The sequence below is a fragment of the Chiloscyllium punctatum genome, chromosome 22 (genome assembly GCF_047496795.1).
Source record: "Chiloscyllium punctatum isolate Juve2018m chromosome 22, sChiPun1.3, whole genome shotgun sequence".
Taxonomy (NCBI): domain Eukaryota; kingdom Metazoa; phylum Chordata; class Chondrichthyes; order Orectolobiformes; family Hemiscylliidae; genus Chiloscyllium; species Chiloscyllium punctatum.
In genome coordinates this window covers 69,826,624-69,847,672 of record NC_092760.1, presented here as the reverse complement: position 1 = coordinate 69,847,672, position 21,049 = coordinate 69,826,624, and the positions used below count along the sequence as shown (strand labels likewise).

Here is a 21,049-nt window from a genome sequence, read left to right as displayed (position 1 = left end):
AAACCCTCCAGTCCGGTAATATTCCTTGTAAACCTTTTCTGCACCCTTTCCAATTTAATAATATCGTTTCTATAGCAGGGCGATCAGAAATGTACACAGTACTTCAAGTGGCCTCACCAACATCCACAAAATGACATCCCAACTCCTATACTAGAAGTTTGAGTCTGGAACTTTGGAAAGTGAGAAACGAGGATGTAAACAGGCAGATATTACACCTTCCATGATTGCATGGGAAGGCGCCATGGGGTGTGGGGAGATGTTGAGAATGCAGAAGGAGTGGACTCGGGTGTCCTAGAGGGAATGGTCCCTGCAAAATGCTGAGAAGGAAAGGGAGAAGAATGGTGGTGGCATCTTGCTGGAGGCAATGGAAATGGCAGCTTTGGATGCAGATGCTAGTCTGGTGGAAAGTGAGGACTAGCAGAACCTTATTGGTGTTGTGAGAGTACAGAAGGGGTGAGGGCAGAAATGTGGGAAATGAGTTGGAAACGGCTGAGGACCCTGTCAACTAAAGTGGCAGGAAATCCTCAATTGATGAAAAGATTGATATTTCTGAGACATTTCACAGGCAGCTCCCTGGCTTACTGTGTTCTCCCAGCCTTCTGTTTGTCTACCTTGGATTCCAGCATCTGCAGTTTTTGTCTTTAACACCATGGGCCCTTATCTTACTCAGCAGCTTCCTGAGCAGCATCTTGTTAGGTTCCTCATCGAGAAATATTTTACCTGTGAGCCTTGAACTACTTTCTTAAATGTCTGCCACTTTTCCTCAACCACTTTTGCTGTTAAACTCCTTTTCCAGCCCATTCCAGGTCGCTCTGCCATCATTGCTTTATCAAAAGTACTCATCTACATTTTGCATACCTTGTAAACCACAGGTCTGAAAGACAGCCATGTGGGACTCAAAATGTAACCTGCTTCTCTGTCCACAGATATTGTCAGACCTGTTGAATTTCTCCAGCACTATGCTTTTACTTCATAATAAGGTTATCTTAGTTTTCCAGGGCTTCAGCATTTCAGCTACAAGAAAGTTTTAAATCATGCTAACAACTAATACAATAGCACTGACAGGTCAGTGGAATTTAATCAATGCTTAGTGCTTACTGAAGATTGACAAACAGGCACATAAAATCTCCCAAACTGATATTTCATTCTAGTAATAAAATGCTGAATTACATTTCAAACAAGTTTTATGAAAACAGCTTTATTTTACCTGTGCAATTTTATCAAGTGAAATGTTACAGGTTTTGCAACCCAACATAAGGTTCTTTTGCTAAAATTTCCAAAAACAGTTGTAAAAAGACATATTTGCCAAAATGTCTTGGTATGTTAATTTTAAGATAAACTCAGTTCAATTTCGTTTTGGATCGAGTCTCACATTTGCCTGCCAGTTCAATCTCTTCATAATGAAAAGAGAAAAATCATTGAACAGCCTCAAGCAATGAGGAAAATAGTGTTTGAATTATCCTCGAGTGTCAGCTTCAATTAACCAGTAATGCAGTGACACTTCTTATTTTGGAAAACCCCTTTCAACAAAGTTGTTCATTTGAGTGATGGGGAAAAAGAAGCAGTGGTAAGGAGACAATAAGACTTCAATTAGAGAAGCTGTTTTGTTAGTTAAGTGTAAATAATACTGGAAAATGTATGGTATATTTACATGTTTGAGCAACATTTGCCCTGATTAGTCTTTTGCTACATATTCTGCACTTTTATATTGAATTAATCAATAGACAGAATAAAACTATTTTGTAATGAGCATGAGTTCCATACAGAACATCTGCCAACCATAAAAATGTAACTCAAAAGATAAACAGGAACCTGGTAAGCTTCCAAGCAACAGATGTTAATTTGAAAATCAGAACAGATTTTTTAAGCTTTATGCAGTTTTGTGGCTCTGTATATATGCTCTATTGTAACACAAAAGAAGTAACTTCTAATTCCATCAAAGAAAATTGGCAGGAAACATTTGCAACAGTAGTTGCTAATAGCACAGAATGGCAGCATAATAAATCTACCAATAATTCCTTTTCCCAATCCCACATTTATTACTGTAGTCTCACTAGGATCTATCCTTTACTACCTCAAATTAAATCAAAGAACAAAAAACTAGCACATAACATTCAAAACAAATTGCAACAAGAACAGTGTTACCATCAGTCTCTGGGGAAGGGTACACAATTTACTACAATTCCAATAGGATATCCAAAATTGTCATGCTTCTGGATGAGGAAAGATGAACTGGCTCTCCACCTGTATTGGCTCTACTGGCTCACTTAGTAGCTTACAACAAGGTTAACTTCAGAAAGGATCACTTTCCTTGTGGACACCTTCCTCTCTGACCAGATGAAATTATGTTTTTAAAGTCCATTTAAACAGGCTTTCTTGAGTTGAAAGAATGAGTTTATTAGTTACTTAGTAAGGCCCCTGGCTCTCTCTCTTTGCCAGCTTTAAAAAAAAAGTTCCTTGTCTCTAGACAATTCATGGAATAAGTAGAGGTCTCAACTGGGATCATAGAACAATGGACACACCATTGAATTTGTCAGATCAACATTCTCAAGTGGTCAAAGATAAAAAGGAAGGAAATGAAAGATGGGAAGGAGATTCAGTGGAATAGTAGGAGACACTTTTAAATGGTGCTTCACAATCACTGTGTTATAGTCCAAAGATAACTGCATTTAAACAGAACTAAAGTCCACATTCCTGAAGAAGGGCTTATGCCCGAAACATCGATTCTCCTACTCCTTGGATGCTGCCTGACCTGTTGCGCTTTTCCAGCAACACATTTTTCAGCTCTGATCTCCAGCATCTGCAGTCCTCACTTTCTCCTAAAGTCCTCATTTGCATGCTTTATTCCAATTTTAAGTTTTATTTCAGTTAACCACATTCCATAAAAAACTCACCTCATGATTTCTAATTCCCCATATTTACACAACCAATTTAAATCCAATTACCTTTTAATTAATATATGTCCATCACTTGTCACCTCATTCCATGCGGTCTCAGCATTCTTTCAGACCATATTAGATGATAACACAGTGAGCATCTCAAAGTACTTTACAACCGATGAAGTTTTTGAATTGTGATTATTACTTAACATATGAACTGCAGCAGCCAATATGTGTTCAAAAAACAGCAGTGCAATAATGACTAGCTAATTTGTATTTTGAGATGCTGGTAGCATTCATACCACTAAACCACAGAGCTCTTTGTTCAAATTCTATTTCAGACCTTGTCCACCAAGATCAGGCCTAGACTCCAGTGCAATGCTGAGGAAGAACTGTAATATCAGAGGTGCGGTTTTTAGGTTATACAATACAGAAGGTCCCCTGCACTGGGGGATGTAAAAAGAGTGCATGGTAGTATTTCAAAGTAGAACAGTGTAATTATCCTTGGTGCCCTGACCAATATTTATCCTTCATCAACACTACAGATCATCTGGTCATTATCACTTTTTTTTCCCTCTGGGACCTTTATCAAGTGCATACTGGCTTCTGTGGTTTCTATGTTCCACCAATGACTACACATCACAAAGTTATCAACTGCAAAGTGGCATTGAGATGTCCAGTGGTTATGAAAAGCACTTATATAAGTGGCCCACATACCAAGGTTTGAAAGATTTTCATGCATATGAAAATTTTTATCCAACAGCACCAATCTATAAACTACAAAATTCCATGGTTAGGATGGGCTAATATAAAGTTAATGATGTCAAAGGGAAGATAAATTTAATAACATTTCCATTAATAGCAACTGAACCATGTACCTTTATGACACTATCATCATCCACATCATCTACATAAGGGACAGGGTAAAATACATGTGAAATGCTTTTGGTTAGTTATAAGGAAATATTTTCGTGCTTTAAAGAATATGGTATCTATAAAGGTAGTGTTTTTGTCTTCAGCTACTCTAATGTCTTTAAATATTTTGTTGTTAAGCTCTAGCGACAAACAGCAAGTTTAAATTCCTTGTTAACTATTGTCAGTCTCCACAAAAGTTGCAACAGAGTCATAGAGCTTTTATGGCATCAAGAAAGGCCCTCCAGCCTATCGTGTCCATGCCGGTCATCAAGCAAAATTTAAGAGAATCATATTTAAGTAGATGTTGATTGCACTATGTTCTGACATACAACATGACAGGTATGGGATTTTCTTTCCCAGAGGTACTGGCATTACCACCATGTCACAAGAGCCACAAAGAAAAAAAGACTTCAGCAAAGTATTGAAAAGGGTTTGGTGCTCATGTAACTTTAGAGGTCAATAGCTTCCTTCTGACTGATGATAGCAGAGAAAAGAAAGGAAATTAGTCAAACAAAGAAGAAACTCACTACACCATATAGCAACAGTATCCCAATACTTCAGCAAATATACAATGTGAACTGTCAGATATTGTCTACACTGAAAACAACAAATGCTGGAGAGTCGAAGAAGAATCATGTAGACTCAAAACGTTAGCTTGCGCTCTCTCCATGCATGCTTTCTGATCCACTGCGATCTCCAGCATTTGTTGTTTTCAGTACAGGTTCCAGCACCTGCAGTCATTTGCTCCTAGATGTTGTCTATACTGTATTTAAGCAACTATTAGCCTTCTTTAAAGAGTGAATGATCTCAACCATTAAATAGAATAGTTACTTCCAGAGTCAAAAAAACAAAATGGTGGGAGCAATCAGCACAACAAACAGTAAGAGAGAAATTAGAAAAGGTTACTGAGCTCAAATATGTACTGTTCCTGCCCAATAAATGCTGCCTGACCTGAACAGTCCCAGCATTTTCAGTTTTTATTTCAGAGTTCCAGCATCACAGGAAACACTATTTAATACACTGAATCTGATCATCTTCAGCATTAAAAGTTTAACCTCTTCCATTCAATCCTAATGAAAAACATCAGATTTTTAAAAAAATGCCACATTACCTTAAGAGCATTAATGTCCTCTATCTTTACAACAAATTCATCTCGCTCCCTGTACATGCCCTCTCCTCCACTTTCTATATCATCTTCATCTGTTGAACCTTCTACAGCAAGTAATTCTTGTTTGGCAGCTCGCTCTGTAGAATTCAGGTCATCTTGTTCATTTGGCTTGGGAGATTCTAGAGCTACAGTTGGCTCCTGCATTTCCTCTTTTAAAGGGGGAGAAGGATCTGCAACCTTTTCCTGCTGTATAATGGCAGAAATAGAAGGGTTGGAATCCTTCTCCCCATTAGTGATGAACTCTAGTAAAGGAAATATGCAATGAATACAGATAAAAGTCAAAACTGTAAACATACGTATCCTTCTTGAAGGTATACAAATTTTATCAAGAACACAATTTTGGTATTTGTGAACTTCTTCATAGGTTACTAGGAGATTGTACAACACAGCAATTAAAATAATTATACACATATGTTACCACTTTCTCTTTTTTAAATATATTTTATAAATCACCACCAGGGAACTTTTAACAATGACTAATGCAGGGTGATGTGAAACTGGCAAAGAAAAGGATTTCTATATTCTCTTAAGAACAATGAATTTTAAAGAAAGATTTCTTGCACAGATTTTTTTTTAAAAAGTGTTTGATACGGAATCATTGATATTAAAATGGTATCAGAATGGGGAGTAAACCTGGGCTGAGAATAGGGAGCCAATGAAGAAATTGATGGGCCACCATTATTTCTGAGGTATAAAACTCTGACTCCATTCCATTATAATAACAAAACAAAAAATTAAAAGTGGCCACATATTAGATTGGAATTTGTAACATATCATATTATGCCGTCAATTTGTTCATCTGTTGTACTTCAAAAGGTATTTTTATGTGCCCTCTGTAATTGTGAACAATCATTTGGGTCAAAGTAACTGAGGAAATATTAAAAGGAAATCATGTCATATATACTCGATCACAGTTTCTTTTTTAAAACCAAATAAACTACAAAATCTACCTGCCCAATACTTTGTGAATATAAGAATTTCTTTCATTTTCAGAAATAACTTAGAACATGCAATCTTTGAAAGCTTCCACCACATCCAAAATATGCTTTGCTCAGGCAAAATATATACTCTATGAAAGAGAAGGACTGCAGCTGCATAAGACGAAGTTTCACATTTTACAGAGAGCAGATCCTTGAAGCAATATGTTGACAAAAAATATAGGGCCTAGTTTACTTACAGCATTTACTGTCCTTACCGTTTGTGTTTGATTTTTCTTTTTTATTAGAAGGATCATCCAAAACAGAAAGTGCTGAGGAAATACTCTTCTGAAGATCCTGGTTCCTTCCAACAGAATCTTCCTCATCTGAGGAAAATGCAGGTAATGTTTCCAGGTTTTTCTTCAGATCATTATCTATTTTTTTGCAAGGACTAGTAGAGCCACTTTCAGTAGATATTAAGGCAGTTGGCACTGATTGGTGTGTTGAAACTGGCAGAAGGGGAATATGAATGGTATTGGCAGATGGTCGTCGATTGCGATGTGCCATGCGTATCGAAGGTGCAGGAAACTGCTGCTTAGGTCCTGATTTAAGAAAGTCTAAAAAGGAAGCAATGAAACCACTTTTAACTTCTGGTTGCTTTTCCTCAACTTCTCTAATCTTTTGATTTATCCTTTCTTGCTGGTAGTAACATTCATAATAACTATCATTAGATGTATGAGGTGAGTTTGCATCTTTGGAATTCAGGCGCTTACCCAGCCCACTTCGTTTTACTGGTTTCTGGCTAAAAAGTTCATCATCTAAAGTTTCTTTTGTTCGTACTTTTGTTCTTTGTTTCTTCTGATTTCCATCTGCAGCCAAGTCTAGATTCCCTCCTTCTTCAGGCAAACTGTGAGACCATCCATCTATCTGTACACCCAGTTTCAATTTAGGCTTTGCTGGTCTTTTTAACTTTCGTTTGTTACTAGATCCTTGTGTAATTTCATCACCCACGCTGTAATCAATATCTGATACAGCACTCTCATCTGTGTTACTTCTACCACTAGGAATGAAGTCTGGATCCTTAGCATTATTTATGGCACCATCATCAGGAATGTCATCGTTATCCTCTTCTTCAGATTCTGGATTAGCACCTAATTGTTTCTTAAGACCTTCAATCTCCTGATCATTGGAATCCTGAATGGAATTCATATTTGTTGCAGTAAGCCCAACCTGTATGTGCTGGTCTGAAGTTCCAAGGGTTTGTTGATCAAGGCTTGAAGTTTTAGATTGAGCTGAACTATCTAATGGTACTGCCTCTAGATCCAAATTAATTTGACTATTGCTTAACGTCAAATTATGCATATTCTGTTGATTGGGCAGTACAGTTTGAGAAGCATGAAAACTTGGTGAAACATGCCTTCCAGATGCAGTTTGAAATGCAGATTTTGAACGATCAGCACATTCAACTGACTGAATGCTGGATTCATTGCAAGCAGACTTGGCAAACCCTTCAGTTGCAGTAAACACATCTTCAACACCAGAGAAGAGATTTCTCTCAACACCAAGCAACATAGATTCTGAAAAACAGACAGAACTAAGGCCAACAAACTGAGATTTTGAATCTTGCCTGTGTGATGGGTCAAAATGATCTTTTGTTGTTAGCTGTAGTGGTTTTGAAGATTCTGTACCATTCAGTTTCATTGCTTCAGAGTTTTGTTGGAGAAGCTGTTGAGACTGTGGCGTATTGGCTTGGGCAATGTGTCTCTCAAGTTGAAGAAACTGTGATTGATGATGTGATGCCTGAGACTGAGCCTGTATTTGCTGTGACTGTGCTGACGCTTGGGATTGACCTAGGCCTGACTGTAGTAACTGCGGCTGCTGTGCTACTGATGGTTGTATTAAAGACAATGGCATTTCACGCGATGCATCTAGGAGTACCTGTGCACCAGAGAGCTGTAACCGTGGAGTCTGGCATACCGTGTGTGTTTGCAAATGCTGAGAAGAATTAATTACTTGTGCTTGATGAGCTTGTGCTCTAGCCTCTTGTGCTTTATGTAATAGAGAATGAGGCTGTTTCAATTCTTCAGAATCCATAATAATATGCGATGACTGCGATAAATTAACTACCTTTTTCATGTCTTGCGTTTTCAGATTGTTGTTACTGCCAACTGACTGACCATGATGAGTTACCATTGCTTCAATGGATTGGGTCACACTAAATTGCTTCAAATGTTCATGTTTTCTTTCATCTGTTTTTGATCCCTGAAAAGTGAGAGCAACAACCTGGTCTTCTAGGCGAGAATTACTTCTGATCACACTCTGAGATAGATATCGGTCATCTGCTTTTGAGACAGCATAAACAGCATTCTCCTCCCCAATTCTACTTTCTGTTAAACCTGGAGTGGATGCCTCAAGAGAAGGCTGCTGCTGTAACAAATCTTGAATAGGGAAACTTTCATCATCTTCCTTAGATGATACAAACAAGTCTGAATCAGACTTCCTCTTAATATATGACTGCTTTATGTCTGTGGGTGACTGAGTGCTCTTCATGGTCTGTGAATGAGATGAAGTGAAAGTAGGTGAATGTACTCCTGACAAGAACTTCTGAGACGGTGAATGAACACTTTGTGGTTGACTGGTTGGCGAAGAATGCATAGAAATAAAGTCCTGAGTAGGACTTGAAGATGATAAATTCTGTGCTCCAGTAGAAGGAGGAAATGGTAATGATTGTGTTTGTGATGTCAAAGTGAGAGATTGTCCAGAAGTATAACTTTGTGAAAGACTAACAGTTGACAATACCTGTGATTGCACAGAATAGCTGCTTTGTGACTGACTCACAGCAGGTATACCCTGAGAATGCCCAGAAGGATAGTTGTGTGCTTGGCTAATAGAAGATAAATTTTGTGGCTGACCAGAATAGTCATCAGTGAGGCTAACTGAAGGCAATACTTGCGGCTGATCTGAAGAGTAACTGAGTGCTTGACTAACAGGTGTTAGGTTTTGTGACTGACTAGAATAAGAAGCTGGTGACTTGCTTAAAGTAGATAGCTTCTCAGGCTGACTGGAAGAATACACCTCTGAGTGACTGACAGCTGACAGGCTCTGAGACTGTGTTGAAGTATAGTTCTGGGACTGACTAATTGACATTATTAGATTTGACGCCTGTCCTGAAGAGTACACTTGTGACTGGCTTGATATTACTGAACTTTGCTTTTGTGTAGGTGTGGAGTAACTCTGTGTTTGTCCGGTAGCTGTTGCACTTTGAGATTTGGCAGTTTTTGTAGAACGCTGAGCTGGTCTTGATGAACAGGTTTTAGTTTTTGAAGAATAATCAAGAGACTGAACAGTGGGTGAATAACTCTGTGACTGTTCAACTGTTACAGCAGAGTTCTTTTGCTGTGTTCCATCATTGCTCACCTGAGACTGGTCTCCAAGTGGACTACATGTCAAACCTGCATGCCTTGAAGTTCCCTGAAAATCAACTTCATTCCCACTGGAAAGATAACCTTGTAAGGAATGGTGAGAACTTGGTAATTGCACCTGTACTGAGTGTGAGCTTGAAGGCCGCTGGTGATGCTTAATAACGCTACATTCTCTTTGAAGTGCCCTTTCAATGGAGGCAGTTGAACTAGAAAAAACTGATGTGCCGTATGCTTGAGAGGCTTGTTGAGTTGGTCCAAGTGCTGAAGGCAACAAACTAAATTGTGGTTGTAAGTGATGAGGAGCAGATTCTTGAGCAGAGCGGTATGTTGAAGATGGGGGTATGCTTGTACTTAAAACAGTACTACCAATTCTGTCAAAAGTCAAAGGGGAAGGAACAGCCGCTTGAGAAGACTTGATTTGAAGCAAGGGATCATGAGGAGAAAGAAGTCCATTTGTTGTAGGACTGAAAGGTACATCTTGTAGTGTCAGGGGCTGTGCACCAGTAAAACTTCGACTACTAAAGGAAGGAGGATGCTGATACGCTGCAAGAGCAGATGGTGGGAATGTTCCAGAAGCTTGTAGTGCTCCAGTGACGAACAGTTCAGAAGGTGTTGAAGAGTGCATACCTTGACAATTAAAGAAAATACATTAATATTTCAAACATATCATTAAGTAACTATCTGCAAATTTTAATAAACCAAAATTATCTTTACAAATCTAGACACTGGAAATTATAAAGCAGTCTCACTGACTTTTAGCATGCATATATGCTGGTTCATGTAACACTCCAAAATTTGAAATTCAACCCCATTTTAATACCTTTGCATAATTTTTCTGAGTCTAAATAACCCTAAGAAATGATTATTTCTCAGCATTGATGGTATCAAGCTTCTCAAGTATTGTTGGAGCTGCACCCATCTAAGTAAGTGGGGAATATTCCATCACACATGCGACTTGTGCCTTATAGATGGTGGACAAGCCTTGGGTAGCCAGATGATGAATTCCTAGCCTCTGACCTGCTCTCAAAGCCACTGTGTTTATATGGTGAGCCCAGTGGAGTATTTGGTCAATGGTAACCCCCAAGATGTTGACACTCAAGGGTTCAGTGTGGTTAGATTGCCTCTAATTGGATTTGCTCATTACCTGGCATTTGCATTGTGCAAATGTTTATTTGCCACTTGTCAGCCCAAGCCTGGTTATTGTCCAGATCCAAAGAATGGCAAATGGTGGTGAACAATGTGCAATCATCAGCGAACATCCCCACTTCTGACTTTATGATGTAGGGAAGATCATTGACAAAGTTGCTGAAGATGGCTGGGCCTAGGGCACTACACTGAGGAATGCCTGACTTCCAACAATCATGACCATCTTCCTATGTGCCAGGTATGATTCCAACCACCAAGAGTTTGCCCCCGTTGCCCATTGATTTGTTTTGCTAGGGGCCCTTGATTCTATACTCGGTCGAATGCAACCTTGTTGTCAAGGGCTGTCACTCATTTTACCTCTGGAATTAAGCTCTTTTCTCCAAGCTTGAACCAATGTTATGAGGTCAGGAGCTGAATGGCCCAGATGGAACCCAAACTGGGCGTCACCAAGCAGATAATCACTGAATCAGTGCCGCTTGATAACACTATTGATAACACCTTCCATCACTTTGCTGATGATCGAGAGAAGACTGATGGGCAATAATTGGCAGGGTTGAATTTGTCCTGCTTTTTATGTAGAGAACATACCCGGGCAATTTTCCAGTTTGTCAGGTTGATGCTAGTAGGTCAAAATACCCGACCTAATAGCACTGGGTGACTTGTGTTTTAACTCAAAAGAATCACAAATACAACCAAAATTACTGAAGGTTTGTATTTGCAGTCACTTTTACACATGTATGTAAAGCAACAGATATAATCATAACAAAAGTTTTCATTTTCTCACTTTGGGACACAAGTGAAGAGACAGTACCCACAACTAGTGGGCAACCACATCCACTGAATGGAAAGGGGAAGTGAACTTCACATGCCACCTACTTATTATTATTGGTTTCAAGTATCTGTTTGTGCACAGCAGAATTTACACTCGAATACACTAAGTTGCTTAACAGACTACACCAAGTAGTTGCAACAGCTGCTGGCAAAACTCTCACTAATAGATCTGGGTAAGTTGCATCTAAGCAGTAATGCAGAACTGGTTACAGTGTATAATGGTGTAATGCACTAAACAGTGCACAACTGTAGCAGCTAAGAAAAATGTTTTTCATTGACAGCTGGGGACTGCGTTTGAAATGCTGACCAGTTAATGGATTCAGGATGAAGGTACAAATAAAATTTGGCACTCACTATTATTTACTGCTTTGTACAAGTAGGACCAAGAGTCAGTAACAACAGTTCCAAAATAATGTGGATGATATGTGTATATTGAAGATCAAAACCTTATTCAAACAGGTCACTTTTAAGTAGGAAAAACAGATATGGAAATTTAGAAAGAGAATTTTTGCACAGTGGGGAAACCTAAGAGGTCAGAATTGGAAAAACACAGATCTGGCAAAGGATGACATGATGAGACATTTTCAAAGCAAGATCAGAATTTTATAATCAAAGTGCTTCAAGACTGAGAACTAATGTAGGGCAGCAAGCGATCAATTAAACAAACAAAAAATGCTGGAGAAACTCCGCAGGTCTAGCAGCATCTGAGGAAAGAGAAAGAATTAACATCAAATCCAATATGACTCTTTTTCAGTTCTGAGCGGTTAGGGCAGGACTTGCTGCAAGTTACAATATAGTGAGCAAAGTTTAGACTAGCTGTAATTTAAAGAGGGTGCAAGGTTGGAGACTAGTCTGAGCGTATTTGAATTTTAGAATACACAGGTAACAGAGGGATGGGGCAGGATTTCAAGGTTGAGTTTTGTTTTGAAACTTTTAATCTTAATACTATGTTCACAATGTCCTTACCACAAGTGTTCATAGAATAGTCTTGGTGCTGCTTATGAGTAATTCATGCACGTTTATAGAAAATTACTGAAGGGTCTGAGGATATCTCCAGTATCTTTCATCTATTTTTTTTAAACAGGAAAGTGTTAAGTCTTTTAAAAACAAGGGGGGAACGTACAGGTTGTTCTGCTATAAAACGGTAGTGTTGTTCCTCCGCAACCCCATGCTATAGAAAATCATTCTGTCGAAGATCGCTGTTGAAAATCGCTATCCCTGTTCAGTGGAAAGGTCGCACTATCCAACCACTGTCCACAGTTTGCGTTGACGAAACATGCGTCAAATCAAAATGCCCTGTAGGTCAATTATGTAGAAATAATGTTTCTGCCTTTTACAGCACGGAGTGACCTATTCTGAAATTTAGAAGTCTAGTAGCACTCTAAAAGCTACCATGAAAGGACTAGCATGTATGGCAAGTGAAGGGATTGGTTGGGGTTAGGAGACAGATGGACGAGCAGGTTAGGATGTCAGATAAGTGTTTAGAGCAGGCGCTCAGAAGGAGCTATAGGAGTGGTGTGCATTGGGTGTAGCTGAGTCTTGGATGGTGGTGGGGTACAGGAGCTGAATGGGTGGAAAACATTATTTTGCATTCACTCCAGGTCTACCTCCTGACAATGCAGGCTTCCAACAAGTTCACAGTTACCAGGGAGTGTGCTAGTTAGTTTACAATTGTTCATCTACATATTTTCTTCAATTCTGGTAGACTGTATTCTGTGTTTCCAGAGATTGGGAAGCGGTCCTCCACGTACAAGTTCACAAAAACAATACAAGTCATCCTATTTTATGAATTTAGATTTACCTGTCTGCCATGAAGGAGCTCTGAACTGGGGTAGTAGGGAGGCTGCAGCAGGTCCAGCAGGAGGGGTGCGTGATTCAATAGCTGAAAGGAAGTTCATGACTGAGCTTTCAGATGCACTACTGCCAGAATGTTGCATGGTTGCATCAAATAAACTGGATAGCCCTGCACAAGGGAAGAAAATAAGCATTGTAGACAGATTCGTCCAAGGCAATGCCAATATCAAAGAAGGATGTAATTGATGATGTATAATCAACCACCTTCAGATTTTCACATTTACTGTCAGCCACGATAATCAACTTACTACTACTATTAGCTAAAATGGCAAGTAATCTAGCACCTCAATGCAGAGTTATTAATGGCTACATGGATCATAAATATTCAAAATCCTAAATTCTGTAGAACTATATCACACAAAGTAATACCTTGTAGGAGGGGCTTCAGGTTAATAATCCAATGTCTGCTTGCACTCTTTAATTGGTCAGAGGAAAAGTCTATTTTGGTTATCACACGTGTCAAAAACTTGACAGGTATCACTGTAAAGTCTTCAAATCTCATCATTTTTGACATATGGACATTCAGTTAAAATAAAATGATAGGCTATGCACATAACTAGAACAATCTTGCATAGCCAATCACAATAAATACAAGTTTAGAGTAAGTAAAGATCATTTGATCTAAAAAGCCAGTTTTGCTTTCAAATAAGTAATCCAAGCTATTAAAATAGCTTCATCTTGCAAACACCATCCTGCATCACAACGAGCACACAGACCTCTTCCTGTTTCCTGATAGGTGATGAAATAGAAGTTACCTTTTAACTCTAAGGCAGTTTTCATAAACCATATGAAATATTTTTAGGTTGAGAAAACATTAAATTAGAAGACAAGGGAATGAAACTTAGTTCCAAGAATTGCTAAGTTAAGTAAAATTGCACATGAAGGTCAATTTTAGATTTTAGAAGATAAAAGATAGTATAGTTCAAAAGAAATGTAATAACAGTGTAACAGAAGAGCAAGCATGACTAAGTGCTAAGTGCAAGATTAATTGCAAGTTGAAGCAAATAAATCAATTGCCTATTCTATCCAGTGAGATTACTGAAGAACAACTCTGATAAGGAAACAATAATTAAACATTTCACAAAGTTTTTGAGAGAAAAATCATGTTGGTACACAGAATAATTCAGTTTACAGGAGGCAGCTGTCATAAGGAAGTGAAGAGTCAACACTGCATAAACATTAGTTTCTTACACTTTCCAAAGCTTTTCTTCGAAAATGGTTACACTACATTATAAGATGAATTTTAAATTAAAACCATTTATGGCTAAAATATCTCTCACGGAAGTTAGAAGCTTTTTTTTCACATCAACTCATGAGTTGAGAAGTTCTAGATTTGAATTGGAACACAACTAATTGACCGTTACTACTTATAATACCAGTAAACAGGGTGTGTCATAATAAAACAAACAATCTGCTTCAGTTAAACAATCCACAGCGGTGGTATATCATTTCTCACTCATTGGAGGTTCAGCCCCAAAATAGTCCACTAAATGCATGCATGCAGCACCCACCGCTCCATATCTTGCATTCTATATGCATTATCCACTATGCAAGCATCAAAAGTGAGGTGATGGCCTAGTGGTCTTATCAATGGACTGTTAATCCAGAGATCCAGGTAATGTTCTGGGGACCCAGGTACAAACCATGCCAGTCCTGGTGGAATTTGAATTCAATAAAAGAAAAAAAATCTGAATTAATAGTCTAATGATGACTACGAATTTATTGCCAATTGTCACAAAAAAACATTGGTTCAATAATGCTCTTTTGGGAAGGTAACTGCCATTCTTACCTGGTACAGCCCACATATGGCTCCAAACGCACAGCAAAGTGGTTGACTCTAAACAGCCCTCTGGGCAATAAGGAATGGGCAATAAATGCTGGTCAAGCCAGTAATGGCCTTATCCTGTGACTGAATGACTAACAAGTTCAACATGAAACTGAAAACTAAACAGCATTTCCGCATGAATTGCAGAGTCGTTCAGGCAGTGTAGTTTGTCAACTTAACAATCTGTTCTCCATTATTTTCATCAAGTACAAAAAATAGTTTGTGGAATTTGCATCACCACATCTGGAACTAATTAGATCAGAAAACAACATCACATGGATTATATCGGATTGATTTAGAAGGAAGACATTACTTGATGGAGTACTAACCCAAAATATACAATAAAAGTTGCACGTTAAGTGTAACACTAAAACCCAAACTTGCTAAAGGAAACAAGACATTGTAATTCTGTAGAACTGGGGATTAAACTATGTTCTCCTTTCATTATCCTTTACAAGTATTATTTGTTCTGAATTCATTCTTGCCTATTCAGAACAGGTTTTATTTGATCCTTCAACATCAATTTAACCTTTACCACCCCTTTTAATGCTCTCTACTTTGCCATCTAGAGGAATTTTCTGTACTTTTCAAGTTCTGATTAAATAGGAAAAAGATTGATAGTTTCCTTTCTGGATGACACCTATGATCCTTTTTCCATTTGTAATTTCAAATATCCCTTCAGTGGTCTTATAATCTATTTATGCAATTTTCAGTAAATATCAGAATCCAGTTCCAAAAACATTTTCTTCTGTAGATCTTTGCCTAGATATTGGGACAATCAGTACAGTGGAAAGTGTATCGAATATAGCATCATCCTTTATTACTTGAGTATTCATGTTCACAATACATAGAACATAGAAAAATACAGTGCAGTACAGGCCCTTCGGCCCCTGATGTTGCACCGACCGAAGCCTACCTAACCTACACTAGCCCAATAACCTCCATATGCTTATCCAATGCCCGCTTGAATGACCATAAAGAGGGAGAGTCCACCACTGATACTGGCAGGGCATTCCATGAACTCACAACCCGCTGAGTAAAGAATCTACCCCTAACATCTGTCCTATACCAACCTCCCCTAAATTTAAAGCTGTGTCCCCTAGTAACAGCTGACTCCATACGCAGAAAAAGGTTCTCACTGTCAACCCTATCTAAACCCCTAATCATCTTGTACACCTCTATCAAATCGCCCCTAAACCTTCTTTTCTCCAATGAGAACAGCCCCAAGTGCCTCAGCCTTTCCTCATACGATCTTCCTACCATGCCAGGCAACATCCTGGTAAACCTTTTCTGCACCCGTTCCAGTGCCTCCACATCCTTCCTATAGTATGGCGACCAAAACTGTACACAATACTCCAGATAAGGCTGCACCAGAGTCTTATACAACTGCAACATGACCTCAGGACTCTGGAACTCAATTCCTCTACCAATAAAGCCCAGTACGCCATATGCCTTCTTTACAGCACTATTAACTTGGTGGCAACCTTCAGAGATCTGTGTACATGGACACCAAGATCCCTCTGCTCATCCACACTACCAAGTAGCCTACCATTAGCCCAGTAATCCATCTTCTTGTTACTCCTACCAAAGTGAATGACTTCACACTTAGCTACATTGAACTCCATTTGCCACCTTTCTGCCCAGCTCTGCAACTTATCTATATCCCGCTGTAACCTGCCACATCCTTCCTCACTGTCAACAACTCCACCGACTTTTGTATCATCCGCAAACTTGCTCACCCAGCATTTGAGCCCCTCCTCCAGGTCATTTATAAAAATGACAAACAGCAATAGTCCCAAAACAGATCCTTGTGGAACACCGCTAGTAACTGCACTCCAAGATGAACCTTTACCATCAACTACTACCCTCTGTCTCCTTCCAGCCAGCCAATTCCTAATCCAAACCTCTAATGCACCCTCAATGCCATACCTCCGTAATTTTTGCGGTAGCCTACCATGGGGTACCTTATCGAATGCCTTGCTAAAATCCATATACACCACATCTACTGCTTTACCCTCGTCCACTTCCTTAGTCACCTTCTCAAAGAATTCAATAAGGTTTGTGAGGCACGACCTGCCCTTCACAAAACCATGCTGACTATCCTTGATCACATTATTCCTATCCAGATGTTCATAAATCCTATCCCTTACAATTCTCTCTAAGACTTTGCCCACAACAGAAGTGAGACTCACTGGCCTATAGTTACTAGGGCTGTCCCTACCCCCCTTCTTGAACAAGCATATACCTCATTTTCACAAAAGAAGACATCGCAGTCCTTTTTCTACTTTCTGCAATATATTCTGTGATTATTTATCTTAAGCAGATAAACTTATTTACTTGTTTCAGTGGAAACCATTTACTTCAGTCTTCACTCTACCTTCTGCTTATGTATTCCTTCTATTCACTGTTTTTTGTCTTTTTGGTGTAAATACTCAAGCCATCTTCTTAACTTTAAGATCTTACTGGAGTCATTGTATTTTTTTGACCCTCTTCTGATTCTCCAAATATAGTTATGTTGTTAGCATACTGCACATTTGGTATGCACTTGCCTCCAATTTTTATCCCTGGAACTGCCTCTAATTCTCTTGAATATTTGTTCTATACACAGATTGAACAATTTTCATAATAGTATTTTGCATTTTTGTACTTCTTTTTCACTTGAAAAATTCTTATTGTCCCCTTATTAGGGAAGGACTATTTGATGGCAGTATAGACTAAAAATAACTGCGTGATACAAATAGTTTACAGAGACATACTAATAGGTTAAGTGGACAAAAAGTTGGCAAATGGAGTATAATATGGGAAAACGAAGTTATTCATTTTTGGAAGGGAGAACAAAAGAACAGAATGTCACTTAAATGGAGAAAAACTGTAAAGAGCTGCAGTACAACGGCACTTGGGGTACTTGTGCATAAAACACAGAAAACTAGCACACAGGTGCAGCAGATAATCTGGAAGGCTATTGGAATATTGGTCCTTGGTTGGACAAACTGCAATTGTGCATGGTGCTGGTGAGACCATGTCTGGAGTACTGTGAGCAGTTTTGGTTCGCTTATTTAAGAAATGCTCACTGTGTTGATTCTTCCCTTTAGGGGAATTCTGAATGTCAATGAAATGGTGGTGCTTCTGAAGTGCTTCATCTTACAGTTGTAAGTTTGCTCGCTGAGCTGAAATGTTTGCTTTCAGACATTTCATCACCATGCTAGGTAACATCAGTGAGTTTATAATATCATCAGTGAGTATTCTATGAGGCACTGGTGTTCTATCCCGCTTGCTATTTATAGGTCTTATTCTGTTATGATCGTGATATCACTTTTCTAAGAGGTTGGTAAATGGGGTCCAAATCATTGTGTTTGTTGATGCAGTTCCGGTTTGAATGCCAGGCCTCTAGCAATTCCCGTGTGTGTCTTTGTTCAGCCTGTCCCAGGATGAATGCATTGTTCCAGTCGAACCGGTGTCCCTTGTTGTCTGTGCGTAAGGATACTCGTGATAGTTGGTCATGTCTTTTGGTGGCTAATTGGTGCTCGTGTATGCTGGTGGCTAGTTTCCTGCCAGTCCATCTAATGTAATGTTTGTTGCAGTCCTTGCAGGGTATTTTGTATATGACCTTTGTTCTCTGGTTGTTGGTATAGGGTCTTTAGATTCATCAAGAGTTGTTTTAGCGTGTTGGTAGGTTTGTGGGCTACCATGATGCCAAGGGGCCAGAGTAATCTGGTTGTCAACTCAGAGATGTCTTTAACGTATGGTAGTGTGGCTACAGTCTCTGGGCATGTTGTTTCTTCTTGTTTAGGTTTGTTGCGTAAAAGCATAAGAATTGGTCATCTGTGCTTATCAGGTATCCACTGTTCTTGAATACGTTGTATTTGTGTTTTTCTTCAGCATCTCGTACTTCCTGGGTGCTGCAGTGTGTTCTGGCTCATGTAAATAATGTCCTGATGTAGCTCCATTTGTGGGTGTTGGGATATTTGCTCCTGTAGTTGAGTATCTGGTCTGTGTGTGTCGCTTTCTTGCGGTTCGACTGGGACAACACATCCATCCTGGGACAAGTGGAAGAAAGACATGCACGGAAATTCCCAGAGGCCTGGCACTCAAACTGGAATTCCATCAACAAACACATTGATTTGGACTTCATTTACCAACCGCTCAGGAAAAGAACCGAAAGTAATATCACCCACCACAACAGTCCAAGACAGATAAATAGCAAGCAGGACAGTACACCAACACTTCAACAGAGGCTCACTGTTGTTACCTAGCATGGTGATTAAACATTAGATTAGATTAGATTAGATTACTTACAGTGTGGAAACAGGCCCTTCGGCCCAACAAGTCCACACTGCCCCGCCGAAGCACAACCCACCCATACCCCTACACCTACCCCTTACCTAGCACTAGGGGCAATTTAGCATGGCCAATTCACCTGACCTGCACATCTTTGGACTGTGGGAGGAAACCGGAGCACCCGGAGGAAACCCACGCAGACACAGGGAGAATGTGCAAACTCCACACAGTCAGTCACCTGAGGTGGGATTTGAACCCAGGTCTCTGGCACTGTGAGGCAGCAGTGCTAACCACTGTGCCACCGTGCTGCCCAATCTGAGAACAAACCTTCCAGTTCAGCAAGCAAACTTGCAACCTGAACCACAAATCTTCACGCAATGCTTCATCATATTTTAAAATGTGCCATTACTTTGTTGCCTGACAAACAAATCTAGAGCCACTCGACTGGAATAACCCTGCTACTAGCATTACTCGTTGGTTAAAAATGAGAAACTTGTTGATCCTAAGAATTTCAGTGTGAAATAGTTTTCCGAAGATTATAAAACTGTGCTCAACAGAAAGAGTAGATGACTGTAAATTAGGCATTTTTTAAATTTTAAGAAGATGCTCAAAATTATAACAGAAAATATTTTGTACCTGTGGGGTGATGTGCAGTGGTATAGCCAGGCAATTGGTGAGATGCTGCATAAGCTGGTCGATGAAGGAGGTCAGTTTCTGGATGTGCTGCTCCATAGCTCAAACTGAAAAGACATAACGATTCAGTAATAATGATGCAATAATCATGGCATTTAAAAAAAAGACAGCAGAACAGCACAGACAAAATTATTATATCAAACATAACTTACTCAAATGGCCAGAGTTTAATTCAAACTGTGAAAAACAATTATTTAAGTTTTAAATGATAAGTGAAAATAGTCAAACACAATAAATGTTCCAAACTGATATAAAAATAAAAGCAATAGAAAATACAAATGAACAGCCAAAATCTAGTATGGGCATTACGTATTCAGATATAACAGAATTTTCAGTAACAGTCATTCAGCAGTACCGAACTTCAGTACTACTGAAAAAAGGTACGTTATCTCAAAGCTTTTTATCTTCCATTCAGGATTATTCACAAGCAATACCAGAGGTGAAGAGAAAACAATATTAATGCTGTATAAGAGGAGAGTGCTGATTGATTGGCAAGTGGACTCTGACTAGTCAGGCCATCAAGCATGTACCAATTAATGACGACAGACTCAAAAGCTTAAACATCTTTCTCTCTCTTTCAGCACCACTAAATCTCAGTGATGTCACTCATTTTATTGAAAACTCTAACTTGAAACTGCATGCACAGTTCTGATGTACAGCAATGCTTTTGATAATAGTCCTGTTATTGAAGCCAAAATCTCCACTTACAAAACAATCTGCAGAACTATTTTCTCACCAAGTTTTCTTTCTGTAGAATACAGCCAATCAGCAATCATCACAAAAGAGCCAAGCAAAACTCTTTTCTCCAACTTCAAGTTCTCTGAACAGCCAAATTAGATTTCAGAACCCCGCCACGTTGAAAAGAAGGAAGGGTGAGAATCAACGTTATTTGTATTCCTACAGCTTTATGTTGCTCTAAAGCAGGTTCCAATATCAATTTTCTGTGATTGTATTTGACAGGCTCTCTTGTGGTGTAGCAGTAGTGTCCCTATACCTGGACTGGGAGGCCCAAGTTCAAGTCTCACCTGCTCCAAAGGCATGTAATAACATCTCCGAACAGTTTGATTAGAATAGTTTGGCAAGTGCAGCATGAGGCATGCAGTCAAAATTATACTGCAGGT

General features: G+C 39.1%; 1 protein-coding gene across 2 annotated transcripts in view; it reads right to left on the bottom strand.

Annotated features, from left to right (window-relative positions):
• Positions 1-21,049, bottom strand: part of qser1 (glutamine and serine rich 1) — a 202,518-nt gene that overhangs the window by 61,997 nt on the left and 119,472 nt on the right. For both annotated transcript variants that reach the window (XM_072592615.1, XM_072592616.1), the window contains 4 exons: positions 19,872-19,975; positions 13,080-13,241; positions 6,158-9,928; positions 4,906-5,204 (listed from right to left, as the gene is read on the bottom strand). In XM_072592615.1, coding sequence (XP_072448716.1) covers positions 4,906-5,204; positions 6,158-9,928; positions 13,080-13,241; positions 19,872-19,975 — 4,336 coding nt within the window. The remainder of the gene's footprint in view (positions 1-4,905; positions 5,205-6,157; positions 9,929-13,079; positions 13,242-19,871; positions 19,976-21,049) is intronic.